The 23,636-nt window shown below is 54.6% G+C and overlaps 1 protein-coding gene across 1 annotated transcript; it reads right to left on the minus strand.

Moving 5' to 3' along the window:
* Window positions 1-880: 880 nt before the first annotated feature.
* ZNF839 (zinc finger protein 839) lies at window positions 881-23,617 on the minus strand. The gene is given in 9 exon segments (XM_058655645.1): window positions 881-1,781; window positions 3,412-3,781; window positions 8,237-8,386; window positions 9,388-9,441; window positions 11,632-11,747; window positions 13,903-14,086; window positions 18,094-18,711; window positions 18,793-19,053; window positions 23,331-23,617. Coding segments are annotated over 9 exon segments (2,796 nt in total). The 5' UTR covers window positions 23,520-23,617; the 3' UTR covers window positions 881-927.
* Window positions 23,618-23,636: the final 19 nt, after the last annotated feature.

The raw sequence follows: 23,636 nt of genomic DNA on the forward strand, positions 1-23,636 counted from the left end.
CCCTAGCACTGCCAGGGAGGACGAGATCCACCACCTCTCTTCCTGCGACACGGCAGAGGAAGATGCTGCAGGAGCAGAGACCTCGGTGAGTGACCAGACAAGGGGTCCTGACCCCATCTCCTCATCTGTAAACCACATGCAGAAATGACTCGCTGTCCCGCTTCTCAGCACACTGCCTGGGACCACTGGCCTTCCTTAATTGAGCCAGGAAGAAGCTTCTAGCATGGCCTTTGCCAGGGGAGAAGGGATTCTTATGCTTTGGAAGCAGAGAGCAAGGCTGAAAGACACGGACAGTACAACAGTTGCCAATCATCTTTGAAAGTTCAAGGACATGGACATTATGAGAAAAACTATGAATGGATTTCAAGATTCTTTGGCAACAAAATAAATTCATTTTTTTGTTCCATTTTCCACAGATGCTTAGAAAACACCCTCTTGTAAAAAGGATTTATTAAGGGTCAATACTGCTGGCTAAACTTGCTAATCCTCCACCTCCAAGTGTGGCATTCCATATGGGTGCCAGTTTGTGTCCTGGCTACTCCACTTCCCTTCCAGCTCCCTGCTTGTGGTTTGGGAAAGCAGTGGAGGACTGCCCAAGGCCTTGGGACCCTGTACCCACGTGAGAAGCCCAGAGGAGGCTCCTGCCTCCTAGCTTTGGATTGGCTCAGCTCTGGCTGTTGTGACCATCTGGAGAGTGAACCAATGGGTGGAAGAGTTTTCTGTCCTTATCTCTGTAAATCTACCTTTCCAATAAAAACAAATAACTCTTTAAAAAAATTGTTAGCAGGGCATGTATCTGCCATTACTATGAGGGGCTCCAAAGAAAAACACGAACAGCGGGATGTGAATACATAATTCTTTATCAATATAAGGTTATTCATATGAGTATCTAGAAAAATATATTGTTGGAAAAAGGCCTTGTTTGCCTCAAACACAGACCAGTCCAGAGTCCTGGTTCTGCTCCTTGTCACTGGGTAGGCTCTGCACAATGAGCAGTGTGTCCACAGCTGCCAATGGGACACCTTCAGCCACCCTCCCCTGCAGCACAGCCCCCGGGGTGACAGCTGGCAGGACACTGGGCTGGGACATCTGAATACAGATCTGATCCCGTTCTGGAGACAATAGCTCATTGCCCCCACCAGGGATTTTGGAAGCCACAGCTTCACCCACAGCCACCATGCCCTCCAGGCCACAGGAGGGCTGGTTCAAGTCCCTTATGTGGCCTTCAAGACCCACTTTGGTGGGCAGCAATTTGTCCTTGCCCAGCTAAGGCCCTGGCTTAGACAGCATCCTGCAGGCATAGTCCACTGGCACACAGTCCTGGGACAGGGCTTTCTCAAGGGGTGGGGCCGAGGCCCCTGTCCACAGGATGGGGCTGGCCCCGGCCTGCTGGTGGCTTGGGGGGACATGGTGCATCCTGTGGTGTCCGTCCTGTGCACACTGAGGACTGCCAGGCAGCAGAGACCCTGCCCCTCCATGTGTTAATGGTGTGCCACAAGCAGCTGGACCCCTCATGCTGACCCCAGTGTCCTGGCCTGAAGAATGTTCCTGAACCTTCTGTCCAGGACACCCTGGCTCTCTCAGCTGAATCTGAACAGCTGATCCACTGCAATCCAGGCAAGGGAGAACAGGGCCCGCACACCCGCTCTGGATCTGCATTTCAGTAACTTGCTCCAGCTGCTGACCCGCGCACAGTGTGCTGCTGCTGCCCTCCTGGATGGCCACCTCCTGACTGTCCTCGACGTGGGCAGTGACCTTGCCCTTTGCTGCAGGGGCGGAACCTAAACAGTTGAGAAAGCAGACGTCAGCATGCACGTTGTATGCTACAGGAAGTTCCCTGCACTCACTGTCCCAGGCAGTCTCCTTGCTACTTGGGATTGGTGGCAGTTTTTTTAGTCACTGTTACCTATTCACAGCGATTTTTCATTAACCTATTCCAACAGTGGTTCCACAGGTGCTCTTCGCTTCCCACTGAGTGAGCGAGTGGTTCCATGACTCCCCCCCTGATGACAGTGCAGACCTGATGCTTGTGCACATGCTCATGTGCAGGTCCCGCCCCTCACCCTGACTCAGAGAACAGGGCGACAGGGATGCCACGGACTGCAGAACTGCCCCAGAGCTGTGCGGGCAGCAGGACTGGGCCCTCAGCTTCCCATGTGCGTGGAGCTGTGGGTGGGAGGAGATAGGCTAGCCGAGGGGAGCCGTGCTCCAGACATGCACATGGAGCAAACCACCTCTCCAGGTGGCTCAAGGGCGTGACCCTGTAAGCGGGAGCTGGGATCTCCTGGTTTGACGCCTCACAATCTGGCGACCTTCCAGTTGGGAGAGAAGTCAAAATGTATCCTGTTTCCAGAGCTGCATCTCAGCTGGCCAGGAGAGCCATGTCTGGGTCGTGGGGACCCACTGGCCAGGAGAGCCATGCCTGGGTAGTGGGACCCACTCAGCCCAACCTCTCTGGACCTTCCTGGGCAAACACCACAGCTGCAGCAGGACTACCACTGTGGGGCTTCCGGTTAAGCTCAGCCTGTGGTGCCAACATCCCATGTCAGGAGCCATGTACTATAGCCACACTGAAGCCATTTTGAATATAGAACTATGCGCCAGTGGAAAACCCCCAGTTGGCTAGATGCTTGGGAAAGAGGTTATGAAACTGATCACACACTTAGTTTCAATTGTTTCTAGCAACTGTTTCAGAATGTGATTTATGGTGTACCTGCCGACATCTTGTTACTGGTTACCTACGCTATTGTTGATATGGTGGCTGCTCAAGAACAATCCGTCTTGAGACCACGGCTTGCGTCCCAGTTTCTCCTTCCCTCCCAGAGCCTTAGTTACTGAAGAATATAAAAATCCTCAATCAAAAATAATAAAGTGAGAGCTTGATCAGACATACTGTCTGCTGTCCATTCTTTGTATCTCTTGTCCCCCATTCTCTCCTAGGTTGGCTGCAACCCCTGTTGACTGTCCCGCTGTATGGGACAATCCCATATCAAAGCCTTAGCTGCTTCACTCCCAGGTCAGCTTCCTGCTGATGCGCCTCAGAAAGCAGCACAGGTGGCCCGTGTGCTTGGACTCGTGTCTCATGGGGGAGACCTGGATGCAGTTCAGGCTCCTGGCTTCGGCCTGGCTCAGCCCTGGCCATTGCAGCCATTTGAGGAGTGATCCAACAGACAGAAGACCTTCATCTTTCCCTCCTTCTCTTCTGTCACTCTGTCAGATAAATAAACCCAGGAAAATACTCCATCCCTGCGTTGACTGCATTTGGCTGAGGAACCCTAGGAAACCTCAAAGACCTCAAGGGCCACAGGGAAAGAACAGGACAGAGCATGGGACGAGGCTGGGACAGAACCCCAGAGACCACAGTGATGCCATCCCCAGCACCCACCCGCCCGGCCGCCCACTGCACTTTACCCTCCCGGGCAGCTGGAGCACCCGAGGGTGCGGGCTGCTTGCAGCCTGGGCCCTGGGCAGCAGGAGCTTCAGCAGTGTCCTCGGGCGGAGCTGCAGTGCAAGTCCTTTTCACTGAAGCCTGCAGGTCTGTGGCCTGGGAAGAGAAAGCGCCATAAGCACAGATGAGGAAGACCTGGCAAGCCCACACTTCAGCTCCATGAGGAACTGGCCCTCCGGACCCCATGCATACCTCACCGCCCCTCTTCTGTCCGCTGGCTCCCTCTGGCCGCTCGCCACCTGTCTCTGGGCTGGTGCGCTGGAGAGCAGGGTGACCCATGCGCATTTCTTGTTTGCTCAGGAATTCATCGGTGATTCCCAGGGACTCAGCCACCTGAAGAGCAATGGACCCAGAAGGAGACTTCACTCAGAGCAGGCACAAGTCTTCAGAAACGTGCCAACAGCCAAGGATCCAATTCTGTGCCGTTTTAAAATTTTTAATTGATTGAAATTTTTATATATTTGTTTTCATCTTATTTGATAGAGACAGACAAGAGAGGTTCTTCCAAATGGTTCTGTCCCCAAATGCCAGCAAAGCCAGGGCTGGGTAGGGCAGCCAGGACCCACACACCTGCTGCCTCCTGGGATGCATGTCAACATGGTAGCAGGAAGCTAGGACTGGAACCAGGCCCTCCACTACGGGACCCCAGTGACCACTTCCATTTAGGCAGTTGCTTTGTACGCTGAGGAAACAGCCAGACAAGGGAAAGGGTGCAGGGTGGAGCCAGAGGGTCAGTGTTAGCACAAGGCGGGAGGGAAGATGAAACCTAGACGTACTGGCCCGCCAGCCCAAGCCTACTAACATGAGCAGATGCCCAGGCAGCCTTCTTAGCCAGCATGTCTCCTCACAGACCTCTCACTGGTCTGATGAGCAAACTCGCCCTGTGCGCACTATGGCTCCTTTCCTAGTGCAGGACAGGACATGAGCTCAGGAGCTGAGACAGGACCCAGATCCCAGCTTCTCGGGAAGCCTGGGGGTTAGCAAGTTGCTATGACCACAAGTCCTTCGCCCAGCTCTCACCAACCCCCAAGTCCCTGCGTCTCCTTCAGGTCCCCACCCATCTCCCTAAATCACCTTGACACACCTCTCCCGCCAAGTACTTCGTCACTGTCCCCTGCTCTCCCTCTCCAAATGTCAGAGCTCACGGTTGCTAAAGGCACTTCCCTGAGCCTTAAGTGTGCATTTATTTGCAAAGCCAATGTACAATACCAGGTCTAAGGGTCAAAGTGACGGCCGTTACCAGTTATGCTGGACATGACTCATAGCAAACTCCTGGGCCTTGGGGCTGGCCCCAAAAGGCATAGCAGGTCACAAGGGAAACAGAGGCCAGGCAGGCTTCATGCCTACCACAGCCCCTGACTCAACACTGCCCTCACATGGCATCCATGCATGCACAGCTGATTCGAGCCAGGATGGGCCCATGCTTGCTTCACTTACTGTTGAAACAGTATGTGGGGGGCAGACTCTGCAGTGACCAAGCTCTGCAGGTGAGTCCCAGCATCACACATGAGGATCATGCCTGCCAGGTCCAAGTCCTGGCTCTCTTCCAGTTCCAGTTTCCTGCTAATGCACACCCTAGAGGCGACAGGTGTGGTCCCAGTGCTTGGCTCCCTTCCACTCACGTGGGAGCCTTGCAGGGAGTTCCAGGTTCCTGGCTTCAACCTGGTCCACTCCCAGCTGTGGAAGGTACTTGGGGCAGTGAATTGGCACATGTACAATCTCTGTTTCTCTATTTTTCAAATAAACAAACCACCACAACAAAAAAATCATACGGGTGACTACTACAAGTTGGGCCCTGTAATTAGCAAATGAAACTTAGCAAAAAAAATTATCACATTTATATAATCAATAATTTAAGAAAATACAAATGTGAAGGCTCTTATGGAATAGGTTAACTGAAGAATTTGTGTACAACTACCAATGACAGCCAGTGAAGATCCTCCTCAAAGAAAACCAAGCAAAGTGTACAATGCAATAAATTGCAGACCACAATGGCTACCAAGGGATCAGGGCGCCCAATGCCCAGGCAAGCCCTTGGCGCAGACCACAATGGCCACCAGGGGGTCAGGAAGCCCAATGCCCAGGCAAGCCCTTGGCGCAGACCACAATGGCCACCGGGGTCAGGGCGCCCAATGCCCAGGCAAGCCCTTGGCGCAGACCACGATGGCCACAGGGGGTCAGGGCGTCCAATGCCCAGGCAAGCCCTTGGCGCAGACTATGATGGCCATAGGGGGTCAGGGCGCCCAATGCCCAGGCAAGCCCTTGGCGCAGACCATGGTGGCCATAGGGGGTCAGGGCGCCCAATGCCCAGGCAAGCCCTTGGCGCAGACCACAATGGCCACCGGGGTCAGGGCGCCCAATGCCCAGGCAAGCCCTTGGCGCAGACCACGATGGCCACAGGGGGTCAGGGTGTCCAATGCCCAGGCAAGCCCTTGGCGCAGACTATGATGGCCATAGGGGGTCAGGGCGCCCAATGCCCAGGCAAGCCCTTGGCGCAGACCATGATGGCCATAGGGGGTCAGGGCGCCCAATGCCCAGGCAAGCCCTTGGTGCAGACCACGATGGCCACAGGGGGTCAGGGCACCCTCCACAGGGCAAGCCTGCTGGCCACAAACAGTTCCTCATTTCAGGTGGCAGGAAGAGCAGGTAAAGTAGCCAGCTCTTCTGAGACTCCCCACTGCTGACTGAAGAGTGGCTGGTTCATTGAGGGCAGTGTGGGGTCAGGAGGCCTGGGGACTCCATGAGCTACAGTGAGGTAGATGCTCACACAGACAAGTGGTCCCCAGAGTCCCCCATGCCACATGCTCTGGCTGCACCCAGCACTTGACTTCATCCAAAGCATGCCAAAACACAGCAGTCCTGACTGACCATTACAAAGAATCCAACAGGTTGGCTGGGATAGAGACAGACTAGACTATGCAAGGCTGCAACACCTGTGCGCTGCATGTGGAATAGATCAGGGAAAAGCCAGGCTGGGCTGATTATTCCTGCTGCTGCAAGTATAAATTAGAGTGGGTGAGGGATGTTTGGGCATAGCCGCAGAAGCTGGCACTGGGGACTAATTCTGTCAAGTCAAATCACAGAACCATCTAAAGAGTGCATAAACCGGGACAGAGAGACCTGGGAGGGAAAAAGTGGGTTCCCCCTTCTTGGGTCACTAGTCCCGTGGGAGGGCATGAAAACTAGGACAGGGGCTGGGATGGCTAGATAGAGAGGTACTCAACAACACCCGTGAGGGCTGGATGGTTGAGTTGGTTAGACAGAACTAAGCTTTAATACCCATTGACAAGTGCCAGAGCCAAATGGGATGGGGGACAGACTGGTCTTCTGCTACACATACTGGCAAACCAGGGTAGGGGGCGGGCCTGGTGGGGGTTATTGTGGGTCGCCCTGACTAGGCTGCAGCTCCCACTGGTTTGTGTGAGGGCCGAGTACGTGCTGGGCAGAACCAGACTGGACTGCAACACCCATTGGTTCCAGTGCAACTCGGGACTGAAAACAGAACCAACCCAGCAATTGCAACCACCAGCTGATCGGGGTGATGGACTGTGCTGGGCCCTGTATTTGCTAGAACATACAAGAAACTCATCTGGGAATACCTCAAAGTTTCTTTGGAGATCTCCCCAATCGAACTGCTGTACTCAGAACTCTAACCAAGAAAAAACAGAAGACAGAACAGGACAATCATTCATCTCAGCTATATGTTGGCAGCGAAAAATGGGGCAAACGGAGACTTTATGATGGACCATATCAATCAGTGGACGACCTCATCGAGCGAAACTGGCAGCGATTCATAACTGGAGAGCTATTAACACCACTTGAGCACATATCTCAGAGCATGCCCCACATCCGGGACTCGGGCTGGGTGGGAAACTGGGTGGGGCTTCTCCCTCAATATCCCCCTCTACCTCAGATACATGATGGAAACAATATGGACATAATAGTATTACCCACTTCCCTATCCCCCTGAACCTTTTTTTTCTTTTTCTTTCTTTAACTGTAATTAACTATATAGATTGTCAACAACAACACAATAAAATAGATTATAAATTAAAAAAAAAATAAAAACACTCTTTGTTTTGTCCTTGATGTACTAGAATATTATCATCTGTGTTCTAGAGAGGGTTTTTGTATACTAGTGATGGAAATAATACATAATATTCTGTCACTTTGGTTTTTCAATATTGCATTTAGTGATTTTATATCAGTAGGTTAAAGTTTGTTGTGTATCACAATTTTATTTGTAGAAATCAACAATTGTTGCCATTCTGAGCTCGTTTCCTTGTTATGTTCATTGTCTAGATTTCAGAAAATGATGGAGAACATGTTAATATGCAGATTAAATGTAAAAGTGTGTCAGCTGTGCTACTGTCATGTCTTGGGTTAATTACATTGTAACTGACACAAAAACTGAATAAAAGTCTAGTTCTATGTAAAAAAAAAAAAAAAAAAAAAAAAAAACAAAGAATCCAACAGGTAAAGGCAGTATGATGTTGACAATGACACTGCAGTGAGGAGTGGCCAACGCTGCTCCGAGGACCCATCCCGGAGTGCCCTGGGGCCTGGTGCTGTCAGCGCCAGCAGGACCAGTGTGGCAGCTCCTGTTTTGTTCAGGAGTTCCTCACCTGAACAGTGTTCACTGCCCTGATGCTGAGAAAGAACACGTGATCTGACGGGGTAAGACAAGCCGGAGTAGCCAGGTGTGAGGCCGGCGTCCCTGCAGGCACCTCTCTCTTACACAGACCCTGCCTCCTGGCCACCTCCCCCAGCCCACTCAGTCCCAGTTACCTTCCTGTCGTTGATTTCCAGGGGCTCCTGGGGACTCGGACTGCAGCTTCCAAGGTAATCCTGACAGAGCTTCTTCACCATCATATGCAGCTCCTCAAACTCCTTGTACACGGCCGGAAAAAGGGGTTTGGCAAGACGACCCTCTTCAACCTTCCCAAGAGATGGCCAAAACAATACTTACTTGAGACGGTAATTTGGCATTACAGGCAGACACAGCAACAGGGTGAGGACATACGTGCCATGGCCCCTAGCAGGCCAGCAGCCCCGATAGGGAAATGGCGTGGGATAGGCTGGGCCTGGGGCTGTCATGGGGGCGCAGTGGGGCCCAGGCAGGCAGGGTTGCCTTGGCAGGGTGGGCTAGGCAGGAAAGAGCCCAGGTAGGGCAGGCCCTAGCTGGCCGCCTCCCTCACACAGGACAACCAATACAGGAGTGGGAAATGGCCATCCTGGGAGACATCTAGCCAGAGACCACTCACCAATGTACACTAAGCTAGGATTGGGGGCCTCTGGAAGGACTAGATCACAGTACCCACCAGTGAGAGTAGGAACAGAGGATGAGTAATGTCAGGCTGGGCCATGACACTGACCAGCACACAGGAGAATTAGGTCGGGGGTGATTCTGTGGGGGATATGTGGCCCAGCCCTGTGGAACTGCGATTTCTGCTGATTTGCTCAAGAGCTAGGAGCATTGATGGGCTAAGCTAGGCATGACCATGGAACCCTCTGATACTCATGGGTAATGGAGTTGGGAACAGGCCAAGCAGGTCCAGGCTGCAGTACCAAGAGGCATGGGATGTGGGGTATACTGGGCTGCAACATCTACCAGCTCATACAAAGGCTGGAACAGAGGGGACAGACTATTCTGGCGGGGGTGGCTAACACCTGATAGCACATGTGAGATCTGGTTCCAGGGATAAGCCTGGTAGGGAAACTTGGAAAATGCCTCTGGTGGGCCAGAGCTCCCACTGATGGGCACGTGATTCAGGCCTGGGTGCTGGGCAGGCTGGGCAAAGTAGCTCCACCCATCAGCAAATGTGAGGGTCAGCCCTGGAGGGGGGCAGACCAGGCAGGGATGGGCCAACTTTAGCCCACAGCATGTGCAGGAGCCAGGCTGGAATGCTGGTTGTGCCAGGCTAGGCTATTACACTTACCAGTTTGCATGAGTCAGAGGTAAGAGCAGACTGGGCAGGGCTAGGCTGCAGCACCTGCCAGGAAGAGCTGGTACTGGGGGCAGGCCAGGTCAGGCTAGTCTTCAGCATCCAATGGCTGCAGGACTGGGCTATGCCAAGCTAGGTCAGAGCAATCACTGGCCTGTGCAAGATCTGTAGCTAGGAACAGGCCTGGTTGGGGAGCTAAAGGGACACCCTGGCTGGGTGGTGATTCTCACTGGTGAGCCTGAGTGCCAGAATGGGAGCAGTAATATGGGCTGGAAATGACAGCAGTGTCCCTCGGCATGGGTGTGGACAGGGTCTTGGGTGTGCCAGACTGGGCTTGACTCCAACTCTCACTGGTGCTTGTGAGAGCCAGGGTGGGTATAGGATGGGCTGGGCTAAGTCTCAGTACCCACTGCGCAATGTGAGAGCTGAATCTGGGTGTGGAACACATGTGGTCAGGCTGCAACACCCAACAGTAAGAACCGGAATGGGTGTGGGCTGGTTGGGCAGGTCCACTGTTCCTGCCAGTCAGGGCCAAGGACCCATTGGTGTGCGTGAGATCTGCCACTGGGAGGAAACCTGATAGAGGAGCTTGGAGAGCTCCTTTGTCAGGATGCAGTCCCTGCAGGTGAGCGCAAGAACCAAGGTGGGAGCAGCCCAGACCCGGCCAGCAATACATGTGGCTCAGGTCTGGGTCAGGCCAGGCTGGGCCAGTTCATAACATTCGCTGGAAGATCTGAGGACCAGGTCGGGGTGCAGGTCAGCAGGGTCAGTGGGCTACTGCTCCACTGGTGAACGTGAGAGCTGGGAACTGGGACCAACCAGACTAGGCATGGCCACAGCACCTGTTGGCCTGCATGTGAACAGGGTTAAGAGGAGACCCAGGCTGGGCTAACTGCATGCACCCACTGATGCATGTATGAGCCAGAATAAGTGCAGGTTGGCTGGACTTTGCTGCAGCATTAGCTGGCAAGTGCTGGGACTGAGGGGCAAATCCTGTCAAGCTAGACTGCAGAACCAACTAGAAAGTGCATAATCCAAGAGTGGGTCCAGTAGGGAAACTGTGGGCACCCCTCTGATGGGCTGCAACTCCCACTGGTATGCATGAGAACCAGAACTGGGGGAAGGCCTGACTAAAAGGAGGTTGCCCCCACCGGCACATGTGTGGGCTGGATAGTGGGGTTGGTTGGGTTGAGCTAGGCTTCAATGCTCATTGACATGTATGACAGCTGAATGGGATGTGGGACAGACTGGACCAGTCTGCTGCACATACTGGCAAGTACAGGAACCAGGGCTGGGGGCGGGCCTGGTGGGGGTTCCTGGGGGTCGCTCCGACTAGGCTGCAGTTCCCACTGATACATGTGAGGGCTGAGTATGTAGTAGGCAGCATTGGCCTGGGTCACAGCACCCACCGATTGACGTAAGAGACTAGACTGGAGACAGAACCAAACCAGTCATTTCAACTACCAACGTGTGCAAAGGCTGATGTGGTGACAGAATGAGCCAGACCCTGTACTGACAAGCATGCCTGAGTCATGTCTAGGGTCACTTCAAACAAAGTTTCTCTGGGGATCCCTGAAATGAACCGCTGGCCTCAGTACTCCAACCCTGGGGGGAATTGCAGTTTCCAGGGTCTGACCGTGGCGCGCACGTGTCAGAACTGGATCTCCTCAGCGGCTTAAAAAGAGCAGTCCATGGATGCCCAGATGCACACAGAGGATACGGCAGTCCACTGGGGCCTGCAGAGGATAGCTGCTACCAGTGCGGAGGAAGGAACAAACTGGTCACCCCAGCCAAGCATTGACAGCAAATATCTGGGCAAAACAGAGGCTCTAAGGTCGACTGTGTCGGCCAATGGACCTTGGAAGGATTTCTTCATCCTTCAAGCAGTGAGATTGACAACATTTCACAATTACTGGAGCAGAACCCTCAGAACACCTTCACAACGATGACCCTGAGATGACACTAGTGGCCATTCCCCATCTCTGGGTACTGAGGCGACTGGAAGCTGGATACGGCTCCCCGTGTCTCCCTCCTTTTCCCACAGGAAGAAGACAAAGAAAATTTGGAAACAATGGTCTCACCTACTTTCCCCTAATCCTCAACCCTTCCCATCCTAAGCAACTACATAAACATCATCAAAAATAACACTCATATTTAAAAATAATTTAAAACATTTAAAAATAAAGGAAGAACGGCTCCCTGAGTGGTCACCAGTCTGGGCACACTGTAGGGGCTTACCTTCAACAGCAGAAACTCATAGAGGGTCACGGCGCGAGCCAGCTGTGGCAGGGCCAGCTGCAGCAGGTCCTCCTGGTCAGACTGCTCAAGAAGTGTGCGAGGAAAGCACAGGAGTCCTCATGTTCCTGAAACTCAGCAACTAAGCAACACTACGCATGCTGCCTGAGAGCCAGTCTCTCCCTTGGCTACCCAAGTGCCAGGCCCAAGGGTGGGCCCTGTGCCCGGGAAGGACACAGCTGTGCCGAGAGACATGCCTTGGCCCTCCGGGCACACAAACCAGCACAGGCAGATGCCTGTGGCCAGGGAGCACCATACAGAGGCCCGAGGAATCCGCAGTGAACTGCACAGGCCAGAGGCCCAGGTGCAGAGAGGGGACAGTGAGGCTCACAATAAGACATCTGAAACCAACCAGGTGGGGAGAAGAGACCCAGCCCTGGAGCCAGGGTCAAACTGACCCAGGCCATCCAATGTGGCAGGTTACCTACTGGCTACTCACAGCGTGATCAGACACTTGTAAATTCACCTTCTTAATCTTTTTCAAGATTTATTTATTTTTATTGGAAAGTCAGATATGCAGAAGAGAGAAAGAGAGGAGGATCTTCCATCCAATTATTCACTCCCCAAGCAGCCACAATGGCCAGAGATACCCTGATCTGAAGCCAGGAGCCTCTTCCAGATCTCCCAAGCAGGTGCAGGGTCCCAAGGCTTTGGGCCGTCCTCTACTGCTTTCCCAGGCCACAAGCAGGGAGCTGGATGGGAAGCAGGGCCACCTGGATTAGAACCGGCGCCCATATAGGATTCCGGCACATGCAAGGTGAGGACTTTAGCCACTAGGCTACTATAGGGCCTTAAGTTCACCTTTTTAAAGCCTTGTGGTTGAAGCCCACATTGTGCAAGCGGGAATTCAACACTGCCACAGCCTGCAGTGTAGGCATCCCACACAGTGTCAGTCCAACTGCTGGCCGCTCCATTTCCAATCCACCTCCTTCCTGATGTGCCTGGGAAAGCAGTGCAGGCAGTGGCCCAAGCACTTGGCCCCTACACCCACACACGAAACTGGATGGAGCTCCTGGCTCCTGGCCTTGGCCAGGACCAACTCTAGCCATAAGACCATTTGGAGATTAACTAGTGGAAAGAAGATCTCTCTCTCTCTCTCTTTCTCTCTCTCTCTGTTACTTTCCTCTTCAAATAAGTAATCGAATACATAATTTTTTAAAATTTTGTGGGCCAAGCGCGATGGCCTAGCGGCTAAAGTCCTCACCTAAACCACGCCGGGATCCTATTTGGGCGCCGGTTCTAATCCCGGCAGCTCCACTTCCCATCCAGCTCCCTGCATGTGGCCTGGGAAAGCAGTCGAGGACAGCCCAAAGCCTCAGGACCCTGCACCTGTGTGGGTGACCTGGAGGAGATTCCTTGCTCCTGGTTTCAGATCAGCGCAGCACTGGCCATTGCGGTCACCTGGGAAGTGAATCATCGGATGGAAGATCTTCCTCTCTGTCTCTCCTCTCTCTGTGACTTTGCAATGAAAATAAATAAATCTTAAAAAATAAATAACATAAAATTTTGATTCCCTTTAAAAATATTAATTTAATTTAGAGAGCCCAAGAGGTTTCTCACCTGCACTGCCCACCACTGCAATAAGAGCCTGAGCAGGCAGTGCAAATAGGGCTTGCATGCAGGGCCATCCCAGGGCGACAGAAGGCTGCAGCAGCAGGGTGGCCAGACTCAACCCGGGCAACGTAACTGCTGGGCCAAACACCCCTTCTCAGTATTCTAATTTTTTCTTTTTAAGGTTTATTTATTCGTATTGGAAAGGCAGATCAACAGAGAGGAAAGTCAAAAAGATCTTCCACCTACTGGTTCACTCCCCAAGTGGCCGCACGGACCAGAGCTGGGCTGAGGCAAGGTAAAGCCAGGAGCTTCTTCCAGGTTTCCCATGCGGGAGCAGGTTCCCAGGCACAAGCAGGGAGCTGGCTGGGCAGTGGAGTAGCTGGGACACAAACCGGCGCCCATGTGGGATCCTGGCCCTGGCAGCTGAAGGATCAGCCTGTTGAGCCACTATGCCAGTCCAACAACCTGCTAATGAAGCGTGGCGTCATGACAAAGAAACGCCTTGAAGACAGTGCTAAGGATGTACCTCCAGGAGCTGGGCTCGGCCCCCGCACGCGCGTGGCCGCCTGGCTGCAGTAGTGCCCCGCCGCGGTGGGACAACAGCGGCCAAGGGCTCCGCAGGATGTACCTCCAGGAGCTGGGCTCGGCCCCCACACGCGCGTGGCCGCCTGGCTGCAGTAGTGCCCAGCCGGGGTGGGGCAACAGCGGCCAAGGGCTCCGCAGGAGTCTCAGGGCACCTAGTTCCTCGGGCTCCCGGGAGGCTCTGTGACCTCAGGAGAGCTGAAGGAATTTGGTTTTCCGGCTCTGTCAGCAGTACCTCTTCAGCTTCGACTGACTGACCAATCTAGACGTGTTGCAAGTCCAAGAATAAAATAAAAGAAATATGCTTTACATGTTAGCATGAAAACCTTACAGCAAAACAATGTAAAACAAAGAAAACCCAAGCAGCATGATCAATTATGTTCTCTTTAATCCACATTAACTATAACTGATGCTTTTCATTTCTTAAACATTTCCTTTTTATTGGAAAGGCATATTTACAAAGAGAAGAGAAGACAAAAAGAAAGATTTTCCATCCACAGGTTCACTCCCCAAGCAGCTGCCATGGCTGGAGCTTACTTAATCCAAAGCCAGGAGCCTCTTCCAGGTCTCCCACGCAGGTACAGGGTCCCAAGGCTTTGGGCCGTCCTCGACTGCTTTCCCAGGCCACAGGCAGGGAGCTGGATGGACGTAGAGCAGCCGGGACATGAACTAGGCTACAACACCAGGACCCTATGACCGATGTTTCTAGGCTTTCCCTAAGACACCCCTTCAAGCTTTCTTCCCAGTTCGGGCCCCGCACCTGGCTTCTGCAAACGGTGGTGAGAAGGGTTCTCCTGCCATCAGCAAAGTGCTGACCTGACAGTACCCCAAGTACTCCCAGTGCACCCACGGGGCAAGTGGCCAGAGCCAAAACTGCAGGGATCGAGGCAACCCCAGGATGGACAGAGCCACAGTGAGCCTGACAGCCCAAGTGACAACACCACATCAGTGCTGCTTCCCATCCAGCCGCCTGCTCCCCAGCACTGGCTCCAGTGCTCCTCCCGTGAGGGCCCTGCCGCCTGGCCTGCCCCGGCACTGGCTCCAGTGCTCCTCCCGTGAGGGGACCTGCCGCCTGGCCAGCCCCCCGGCACTGGCTCCAGTGCTCCTCCCGTGAGGGCCCTGCCGCCTGGCCAGCCCCGGCACTGGCTCCAGTGCTCCTCCCGTGAGGGCCCTGCCGCCTGGCCTGCCCCGGCTGGTGCAGTCTTCCGGGAGCCGACCGAGCCAGCAGTGAGAGGCCTCTCTGCTCCTTCCCATCCTCTCTCAGCCTTGTCTCCAACACTCTGCCATCACAGCCTTTGAAGTAAACCAGCAGATGGAACATTTCTGTCTCTGTACCCCTTTCAAGTAAATAAATAACAATAATAATAAAAAAGTAATACTAACTTCACTATTCTCCTTGCAGCAAAGTCAAGGACCTGGCAACAGGCAGTCCTCCCTGCCCAGCCCTGCTGTTACTAGGAAACCCAAACCCACTTGCTCACTCACCCACACTCCTATTAGAATAAGGGGTTTCAGGGCCCGGCACAATAGCCTAGTGGCTAAAGTCCTTGCCCTGTATGCGCCAGGATCCCATATGGGCATCGGTTTGTGTCCCGGGAAAGCAGTGGAGGATGGCCCAAAGCCTTGGGACCCTGCACCCACTGTGGGAGACCCAGAAGAGGCTCCTGGCTCCTGGCTTTGGATCATCTCAGCTCCAGCTGTTGTGGCCACTTGGGGAATGGACAGCAGATGGAAGATCTTTCTCCCTATGTATCTGCCTTTCCAAAAAAACTCTTTAAAAAAGAAAAGTTGTGGGCCCAGCACAGTAGCCTAGCAGCTAAAGTCCTTGCCTTGCGCACGCTGGGATCCAATATGGGCGCTGGTTCTAGAGCTGGTGGCCCCGCCTCTGATCCAGCTCCCTGCTTGTGGCCTGGGAAAACAGTCAAGGACAGCCCAAAACCTTGGGACCCTGCACCTGTGTGGGAGACGTGGAAGAGCTCCTGGCTCCTAGCTTTAGGTATGTTCAGTTTCAGCCAATTGCAGGAGTGATTCAGTAGACAAAAGATTTTCCTCTCTGTTTCCCCTTCTATCTATACATCTGACTTTCCAATAAAAATCAGTAAGTCTTAAAAAAACAAAGGGGGAGGGCCCAGCAGCGTGGCCTAGCGGCTAAAGTCCTCGCCTTGAATGCCCCGGGATCCCATATGGGCGCCGGTTCTAATCCCAGCAGCTCCACTTCCCATCCAGCTCCCTGCTTGTGGCCTGGGAAAGCAGTCGAGGACGGCCCAATGCATTGGGACCCTGCACCTGCGTGGGAGACCCAGAAGAGGTTCCAGGTTCCCGGCTTCGGATCAGCGCGCACCGGCCCATTGCAGCTCACCTGCGGAGTGACTCATCGGACGGAAGATCTTCCTCTCTGTCTCTCCTCCTCTGTGTATATCTGGCTGTAATAAAATGAATAAATCTTAAAAAAAAAAAAAACAAAGGGGGAATTCAGCAAAATATCAGTATTCAAAATGCATAAAAATCAGTTAATATCTAGATATTAACAATGGACAGCCCTGCCACAATAGCTCAACTGGCCAATCCCCTGCAAGCAAGCACCTTACATGTGCCAGGATCCCATATGAGCGCCGGTTCATGTCCTGGCTGCCCCACTTCCCATCCAGCTCCCTGCTTGTGGCCTGGGAAAGCAGTCGGATGACGGCCCAAAGCCTTAGGACTCTGCACACGCAGAGACCTAGAGGAAGTTCCTGGCTCCTGGCTTCGGATCGGCATAGCACCAGCCGTTGCGCTTACTTGGGGAGCGAATCATTGGACAGAAGATCTTCCTCTCTGTCTCTCCTCCTCTGTATATATCTGACTCTGTAATAAAAATAAATACATCTTTTTTTAAAAGGCAAGGCAGATTTACAGAGGCGAGCCTATGGTTCACTCCCCAAGTGGCCACAATGGCTAGAGCTGAGCTGATCTGAAGCCAGGAGCCTCTTCTGGGCCACCCACATGGGTGCAGGGTCCCAAGGCCTCGGGCCGTTCTCTACTGCTTCCCCAGGCCACAAGCAGGGAGCTGGATGGGAAGTGGGGCAGCTGAGATACCAACTGGCACCCATATGGGACCCCTGAGGATGCAAGGCAAGGACTTTGGCTACCAGGCTACCGTGCCAAGCCCTTGGGTTCTGGTTTGAATCCCAGCTGCCTCACTTCTGATCCAGCTCCCTATTAATGGCCTGGGGAAAAGCAGAGATGTGTGAACTCTTTGGGCCTCTGCACCCATGTGGGAGACCCAGGCAAAACTCCTGGCTTGGCTTGGCAGAGTCCCAGCCATCATGACCACTCTGGGAGTGAACTATCAGATGGAGGTTCTGTCACAATCAAACACGCTGGGGAGTAATGCTGATATTGAGCTCCACACACCATGTCTCACCCGCTGGGTCTAACCCGGCAATTCAGGAATGACAAGGTCAAGGACAGGCCGCTGTGGCTGCTCCTGGAAGCCCTGCTTGTGATCGCCACTCCCAGGGCCCACCTTCCCAACAAAGCTCTCGAGTAGACCTTAAGAACCAGCAGCTGGGGCCCGGCAGCGTGGCCTAGTGGCTAAAGTCCTCGCCTTGAATGCCCCGGGATCCCATATGGGCGCCGGTTCTAATCCCGGCAGCTCCACTTCCTATCCAGCTCCCTGCTTGTGGCCTGGGAAAGCAGTTGAGGACGGCCCAATGCATTGGGACACTGCACCCGCATGGGAGACCCGGAAGAGGTTCCAGGTTCCCGGCTTCGGATCGACGCGCATCGGCCCACTGTGGTTCACTTGGGGAGTGAATCATCGGACGGAAGATCTTCCTCTCTGTCTCTCCTCCTCTGTGTATATCTGGCTGTAATAAAATGAATAAATCTTTAAAAAAAAAAAAAAAAGAACCAGCAGCTGGGGCCCGGCGGCGTGGCCTAGCGGCTAAAGTCCTCGCCTTGAAAGCCCCGGGATCCCATATGGGCGCCGGTTCTAATCCCAGCAGCTCCACTTCCCATCCAGCTCCCTGCTTGTGGCCTGGGAAAGCAGTGGAGGACGGCCCAATGCATTGGGACCCTGCACCCGCGTGGGAGACCTGGAAGAGGTTCCTGGTTCCCGGCTTCGGATCGGTGTACACCAGCCGTAGCGGCTCACTTGGGGAGTGAATCATCGGATGGAAGATCTTCCTCTCTGTCTCTCCTCTGTGTATATCTGACTGTAATAAAATAAATAAATCTTTAAAAAAAAAAAAAAACTAGCAGCTGTCTCCAGAGCTGGACGATGCTTGCTGCTGGTGTCTGGCAGCTGGGCAGACAGCGGATCCCCTGCCATGTGACTCTGGCTCCACTCAAGTCAGGGCCTGGACCCCCACAGGCTGTCAGGTTAATCTGAGGATGGGGGCAGGACCTGCACCTGCCACCCAGGCAGGCAGTTACCTGTAGGCTGTGCCGTGCTGGCTCCGCCCCTATGGCACAGCGGGCCAGGGCCCCTTCTTTGGCAGGCGCAGGTCGCTCTGGGGAGGTGCAGCCCGTGGCTCCTGTCCCCATGCAGCGCTGCGTTAGGCCTGCGTTGGCCTGCTCAGGCACCATCAGCACACCATGGCCAGGGTTGAGTTTAAAGTGCCGGGCCAGGCCACCCTTTCCGATGTATGACTTTTCACAGCTTTGACACTTAAATGTTCTGGGCCTCAGGGAGCAGCTGCCTAGGTCGAAGAGCGCCTGCTCTGCTCTCTGGTCCTCGTCGTCTTCCACACTCAGTTCTGAGTAGTCGTCGGAGTCAGACACGTGCCCATCTGCCAAGTCTTCCGTCTTTATGAACTTGTAATCCCTGGCTTTGTATCTGGGAGGGCGAGAGATGCGCCCAGAGCGAGTTCTCACTCTGAAGGACCTCTTCAGCTTCTCAGTGCACTCCGCGTGAAAGCTGGAAATGAACAGGCACGCGGGGCTCGTGGAGGCCGAGGTGGCCTCGGGTGGGCCAGGTGCCGGCACCAAGGTGGGGCCCCGGTCGCTGGCAGCCTCATGTGCTGGGGGAGAATTGGCAAGGACCGGCCGCAACGACGCCTGAGGAGCCTGGGGCTGTCCCCTCGGCAGCTGCGAGCCTGGGCTGTGCCGCTCCACCAGGATGTGGCTCCTCCCAGGTAGCGGGCCCAGACGCACGGTGTGGGGCCGGGTGGTGGCCAGGGGGGGCACTGGCCTCTCGAGACCTCTTGTTCCTCCAGATGTCACCTTGACACAGATGGCTCCCAGTTGCTTCAATACAGAGACAGGAAAGAGAAAAGACAGGTGACACTTATCAGACAGTTGTGCAATGTGCCTTCAGTGCAAACCCAGCACTGACCTCTCTGAACTCGGACGTGCGCATGCCCCGTCTTGCTGCTCCCAGAGATGCGGCAGACCTGGCTGACCCAGACGCACCATGCACACCACAGTCCACACACAAGCACAGAAACACTTGCTGAGACACGTCCTCTGCTAGCATCTGCTCACATGGTCACAGCACGGACCAGGGACAAGGACCCCGATATGGGCAGGGACACCTGCACCCCTGCTCCCTGCCCGCAGAGGGTCTGGATTATGGGTCCCGCATGCCCTCACACAGCTGACACCCCCCGAGATGATGGTGCAGAGCTGGGGCTCTGCTGTCCGGGAGATCCGAGTGGACTGATAGGCTCATGGCTTCGTGTACACCCACCACTGTCGCTGCATTTGGGTAAAGCGTCTGCAGATGGGAAAGCGCGCTGTCTTTCTGTCTTTTGAGGAGATGAAAATAAAGATTTTGGGGCCCTGCATGATAGCATAGCGGTTTAAGTTCTCACCTTGAATGCACCAGGATCCCAAATGGGCACCAGTTCTAATCCCTGCAGCCCTGCTTCACATCCAGCTCCCTGCCTGTGGCCTGAGAAAGCAGTAGAAGACGGCCCAATGCATTGGGATCCTGCACCCATGTGGGAGACTCGGAAGAAGCTCCTGGCTCCTGGCTCCTGGCTTCTGATCGGCTCAGCTCCAGCCGTTGTGGCCTCTTGGGGAGTGAACCACCGGACAGAAGATCTGCCTCTCTGCTTCTCCTCCTCTCTGTATATCTGCCTTTCCGATAAAAAATTGTAAAAATAAAGATTTTTTTGGTAAGATTTATTTATTTTTATTTAAAGTTAGATATACAGAGAGGAAGAGAGGAAGACTTGTCACCTACTGGTTCACTCCCCAAGTGGCCCCAAAGGCCGGAGGTCAACCGATTCAAACCCAGGAGCCAGGAATCTCTTCCAAGTTCCCAAAGCTTTGGGCCATCCTCTACTGCTTTCCCAGGGCAGAAGCAGGGAGCTGGATGGGAAGTGGAGTAGCCAGGGTATGAACTAGAACCGGCACCCATATGGGATCCTGGCATGTCCAAGGCAAGGACTTTAGCCACTAGGCTACCGTGTCAGGCCCCAAAAGGAAAGATTTTTTTTTTAAATAAGTTTATCCTTTATAGCTGTACACATGCATTTTTTTGTTGTTGTTGGAAAGGCAGATATACAGAAAGGAGGAGAGACAGAGAGAAAGATCTTCCATTCGATGGTTCACTCCCCAAGGGGCCGCAACAGCCAGAGCTAAGCTGATCAAAAGTCAGGAGCCAGGAGCTTCCTCCAGGTCTCCCACGCAGGTGCAAAGTCCCACGGCTTTGGGTTATCTTCGACTGCATTCCCAGGTCACAGGCACGAAACTGGATGGGAAGTGGAGCTGCAGGGATTAGAACTGGCGCCCATATGGGATCCTGGGGCGTTCAAGGCGAGGACTTCAGCCGCTAGGCCACGCCGCCGGGCCCTACTCACGCATTTCTAACGTGGGAGCTGTCAGTACTGTGCTCTACAGCTGGGCTCAACTGAATAGAACAAGCTCATTTCTAAAAGGGCATTTTAAATTAAAGTCTGGAAACCAATAAGTAAAAACAAAACAACAAAAAGAAGTAAGACTTATCTGGTGCTTCTCACACGGTCATCAGCCGACACACTCGGTTCCCAGAAGGCCTGTGGTCCCCTGCCTTTCCCATCGCCATACCCCAAATGGGCTGCTCCTCATTCGCGTGCGGTTTTTGGACTCTGCTTTGAGGTGCCTAAGTTTATACACACGCCATCTGCCGTACCTTGAGGGAGTTTAGCTCCACTTTGCCTTGGGAAACACCCATGCGGGGGTGAGTGGCTCCCAGTGTGACCGTTCCACTCCCCTGCTGACCAGCTCACCTTGGTCCACTGCCCAGGCCCCTCAGGGAGCACACGCATTCAGGTGTGTTGTTAGGCCACACAGCTGGAGCTCATATCAACAACGGCCTGGTGTTTGCGGCACAGCAGACTGGGTGGCCAGCAACACCAACATCCCCTGTGAGTACCCGTTCCAGTCCTGGCTGCTTCCTAATGTACCCGGGAAGGCAGCAGATGGCCCCGGCCACCCATGTGAGACCCTGATGGAGTTCCCGGCTTCTGGCTTTGGCCTGGCCCAGCCCCAGCTTTTGGCGTCATTGGGGTGTAAACTGCAGGAAGCAAGATTGATCAATACCTCTCTGTTGCTGATTTTCAAGTAAATAAATCTTTAAAAACAACAACAAAACACACGTGTGCCCAGTAATCCCTCCTCTGGGATCCCACAGGCTCAAAGGAGCATAGGCTTTCTACTATTATTAATAATGATTTGACAGGCAGATTGTTTTACAAAGGTGAGGAGTTCCTCCATCTGCTGGTTCACTCCTTGAATGGCTGCAAGGGCTGGACATGACCGATCAGAAGCCAGGAGCTTCTTCCACGTTTCCCTTGAGGGTACAGGATCCCAAGGGGATCAGGTCTCCGGAGCAAACAAGGTCCCCAAGGAGAGACAGCAGGCCACAGGAGAGGGATGGGGACAGCCTAGATGTGGCAGGCGACCCGGCAGGTCAGCACCAAAGTGTGCCTTGCAGGCTCAGAACTTCTTCCAGGTGAAAAAAAGGCATTACAGATGTAAACACACACAGAGACACACAGCATTACAGATGTAAGCACACACACATCATTACAGATGTGAACACACACACAGCATTACAGATGTGAACACACACACATCATTACAGATGTAAGCACACACACATCATTACAGATGTGAACACACACACATCATTACAGATGTAAGCACACATACATCATTACAGACGTAAATACACACATCATTACAGATGTAAGCACACATACATCATTACAGACGTAAATACACACATCATTACAGATGTAAACACACACACACACACACCCATGAACACACAGACACATGACAGAGGGATGTGTTAGCTGGAACTGGCGACACTGGAAGAGGCAGGGGCCTCCAGCTGTCCGCCCCACCTTCTGAGTTGTAATGGCACTGTCCCCTGCAGTGACCCACTGTGACCTGTCTGGCTATCTCGAGGCAAACCCACCCCCACGCCAAGAACACTCCTCTCTAACACTTCCATCTAAGGCCCACCTTTGCGAGTCTCCTGAGCCTTAGACAGAAGCAATCCCGGTTCTCTAAATGCATCCGCATCTCCAGCTTTTGTGACATGACTAGGAGTTACCCGGAGGGCGCGGGCTGCAGCACACAGGGTAAGCCTGCCTCTGCGTGGGAGTGCTGGAGACAACGCCCTGGCCCGGCTCCCAGGAGGCAGCAGCGATGGCCTGGGCACCTAGGCCCCTGCCACCACGTGGGAGCCAAGGACGGAGTCCCAGGCCCCGCCTCTGGCAGGCACTGGGGGAGACCCCTTGCCCTTCCTCTCTGGGTCATGTTTGACTTTCTGATAGTCCACAAATTCCTCAGGGGCAAAGACGCGACTGGGTGGCCTTGGTGGGCCTCAGGGCACACTGGGGACAGAGTGTCCCAGCAGAACGGGAGTGCAGGCAAGGGTGCGTGGAGCTACATCCTGCAACATGTCAGCTAGAACACTACTCCCTCGCCACTGGGCTTGCATTAGACAGAAAATGTGTCACTTGGGGACTTCCTCCCACGTTGCCACGTCCAGCGGGGGAGGACAGGGCCCTGGAAGGCAGCCTCCCCCGCGCCAAGGACTAGCAGGCCGGACCCAGCGCGGGGCAGGGACGGGGTCAGCCGCGGCGTGGGCGGCGCCCACCGGCCAGGCAGTCCGCAATCTCAGCAAACCGTCCACTCCAGCTACCACCGAGCTGAACTGACCCACGGTCACACCTCCAGACAGTCACCCATTCGCCAAACTCCAGGGCCTGGACGCAGCCCTAAGCTGCCACCTCCACTCTGGCAAGGCTGGGGGAGAAGCGAGCCCAAAGCGGTGACCGGGCGGACGGACCTGTGGCGTCCGACGCCCCCAGGGGACCGCAGGACACAAGCGAGGCGCGCGGCTCAGTGCGTGCGCTCCCGGCTCCCGCACCCACCGGCTGCCTCCGTGCGGCGCCGCGCCCCGACGCCCACCCTGCCCTCGCGGGGCTCACAGGCCACCCCCGCGGCCTGCCGAAGGGACGCGGCCGGACGGCAGGGCGCCCAGGACCTCAGTGTCCCCACTCGCCCGCTCCCCGGGGCCTCACCTGGGGCGGCAGCGGGCGCGGGGACTCGGGGCCGGGGCCCCGCCGCAGGGCAGCCTGCTGCGCCGCGTCCCGCTGCACCACCGGGGGCGGCTGCGCCCGCGTCACCAGCTCCAGCACGCGCCGCAGCTGCTCGGGGCCCAGCGGGGCCAGGCGCGGGCCGCAGCCGCCCTCAGCCTCCGGGGCGGCCATGGCGGCCGGAGCGGGGACTCGAACTCCGGTCTCCGTGCGACGGACGGCGGCGAGGGATGTGCGTCACCTGGGAGCCGGGCGGCCTACGAGAGCCCCGCAGGCCAAGACACCTCAGCG

This window comes from Ochotona princeps, chromosome 26, assembly GCF_030435755.1.
Source record: "Ochotona princeps isolate mOchPri1 chromosome 26, mOchPri1.hap1, whole genome shotgun sequence".
Lineage (NCBI taxonomy): Eukaryota > Metazoa > Chordata > Mammalia > Lagomorpha > Ochotonidae > Ochotona > Ochotona princeps.